This window comes from Athene cunicularia (assembly GCF_003259725.1).
Source record: "Athene cunicularia isolate RWA chromosome 2 unlocalized genomic scaffold, athCun1 chr2_part1, whole genome shotgun sequence".
Lineage (NCBI taxonomy): Eukaryota > Metazoa > Chordata > Aves > Strigiformes > Strigidae > Athene > Athene cunicularia.
In genome coordinates, this window is record NW_020799095.1 from 153,046,351 (window position 1) to 153,048,477 (window position 2,127).

Genomic DNA, 2,127 nt, shown 5'->3' on the forward strand with positions numbered 1-2,127 from the left:
GGGGGGGGGGGGGGCAGGACTTACCTGACAAAATGATGGGCTCTACCTCATCATATTCCCGCAGGACCCAAAGGAAGAGCCGGGCCAGGTCCTGCAGAGGGGCAGATGGCTCTTGGGGAGCAGCTCTCCCAGTGCAAGGAGACCCAGCCCTGAGGATGGCCAACACTGCCCAGAACAACCCAGGTGGGCTCAGACCCTGCTGAGGTCCAGGCACTGACCCCCCCACCCCCACATCCTGCCCTCCCCAAGGCCACACATACCAGGGAGTAGATGAACTGTCTCCTGGGCTTGCCCGTGCCCCAGATAGTCAATGCAGAGCCGGTCTCTGCAGGGAGGAGGAGAGCACGTCCATTGGAGCCACCTCCACCCACCCTGGCCGCCCTGCAGAGCAGCTCACAGAGCCAGCAGAGGGGAAAAAACCCAAAACAACCCAACCCTTCCCCCAAAAGCGGTAAGAAGTCCTGCTGCACTCACGTTTGGCCAGATAGACCTTGTGGATGAGCCCCGGCAAGACGTGGCCGTCCTCGATGTTGAAGTTGTCGTGTGGCCCGAAGACGTTGGTGGGGATGACGGCGGTGAAGCGGCAGCCGTGCTGCTCGAAGTAGCCCCTGGGTGAGAGCAGGGAAGGTGCAGGTGGGTTCTCCACCAGCTACTGGCACCCACCCCTTACTCACAGAGTTGCCCCCAGAAGACCCTGGCCAACAGCATCTCCCATCTCCTGAGCCCAAGTATCCCCCCCGGTCTGTTTAATTCCTGGGAGTCCCAGGGGCTTCCCCTTGCCCCGATAACCAGCGGGTGCTCACAGCCTGTAAACTCTTTCTCTCATGTCCCTCACGCACCTATTCTGGACGTCGATCATTCTCTTGGCATAGGAGTAGCCAAAGTTGGAGCTGTGAGGTGGCCCGTTGTGAATCTGGCGGGGGGGGGGGGAAAAGCAGAGAATTAAGCAGGGCAAGGACCCCCTGGGCTGTGCCTGGGGATGGAGATGCTCACCATGGTCTCATCGATGGGGTATGTTGTTTTATCTGGAAAGATGCAGGTGGAGAGGCAGGAGACCACCTTCTGCACCCCTGTCTCATATGCTGAGTGCAGGACATTGTCGTTGATATGGACGTTTCTCCTCTGGGGATGGAGAGATTGGTCAGATCTCCCAAAACCCTGCACGCTATGGGTAATAACTCATTAATAACTCCAAAACCCAGAGGAGCTCTGGTGAGGTGCTGGGAGCAGAGCAAGCCGTGTCCCAGCTTGGGGAGGGCAGGGGGCTGCAGCACCCACAGGGATCCCGATACCACTGATACAAGGGAATGTTCACCTCCTTTGCAACTTATTTACTTACAAGTTATAATGATTTCTGAATATTGCTTAATAATCCTTGCTTGCCCTGACTGTTCTGTAGAAACTCACCAAGGACTACTGTGTTCAGGAAAAATAAGAGACACGTCCTTGGAAAGCAGATGGGTTCTAACAAGTTGAGTCCCTGTAGACTGTATATGGAGAGTAGAAACTCATAAGCTAGTGCTTTTAGGTAAGACAGAGGTGGTAAACTGGCTGGAACCCCTCTTGTTCTTCAAGAAATTGGCTGAGAGAATCTGCATGTGCTCTGAGGACAAGGTGAAGGCGGCTGTGAGCCTTCCTCCAAAAGATCCCTGAAAACACCCCCCAGGAGGCAACGGGCAGGCGCAAAGAGAACGTAAACTGCTGACACCGGCCTTTTGAACTAACCCAGCCTTACTTATGCATATTTATATTTGCATTACATAATTCAATGAATATATATAGCCACACTATAATCTGGTGAAACGTGCTGTTGGGGGTGCAAGCTTTGTGGAGAGATCCCCATGCAACCCGGCGCCAGAAAAAACATCCCTACTTTATAACTCTCCCCCCACCGCCCCGTTGCAGAGTTTCTTTCTGCGCATCACCACCCCTCCCACAGGATGCTCACCCAAAAATCTAGGTTGTAGCGGATGTTTTTGAAGAGGCCCCCAACCATGGCAGCCAGGTGGATGACATGGGTGGGCTTGTGCCGCTCGAACAGGGCTTTGGTCTCCGTGGCATTCCTGGGATGGGAAATTTTGGGGTTCAAGCAGTGCCAAGGGAGATTTGATGGGGGGGGGGGGGGGG

General features: G+C 54.9%; 1 protein-coding gene across 1 annotated transcript in view; it reads right to left on the bottom strand.

Moving 5' to 3' along the window:
* TSTA3 (tissue specific transplantation antigen P35B) overlaps positions 1 to 2,078 on the bottom strand; it is a 3,337-nt gene extending 1,259 nt beyond the window's left edge. The window contains exons 1-6 of the mRNA XM_026842408.1: positions 1,949 to 2,078; positions 994 to 1,122; positions 840 to 913; positions 475 to 608; positions 261 to 325; positions 25 to 91 (exon numbers count right to left, since the gene is read on the bottom strand). Coding sequence (XP_026698209.1) covers positions 25 to 91; positions 261 to 325; positions 475 to 608; positions 840 to 913; positions 994 to 1,122; positions 1,949 to 1,996 — 517 coding nt within the window. The 5' untranslated portion in view covers positions 1,997 to 2,078. The remainder of the gene's footprint in view (positions 1 to 24; positions 92 to 260; positions 326 to 474; positions 609 to 839; positions 914 to 993; positions 1,123 to 1,948) is intronic.
* Between the last annotated feature and the right edge of the window lie 49 nt (positions 2,079 to 2,127).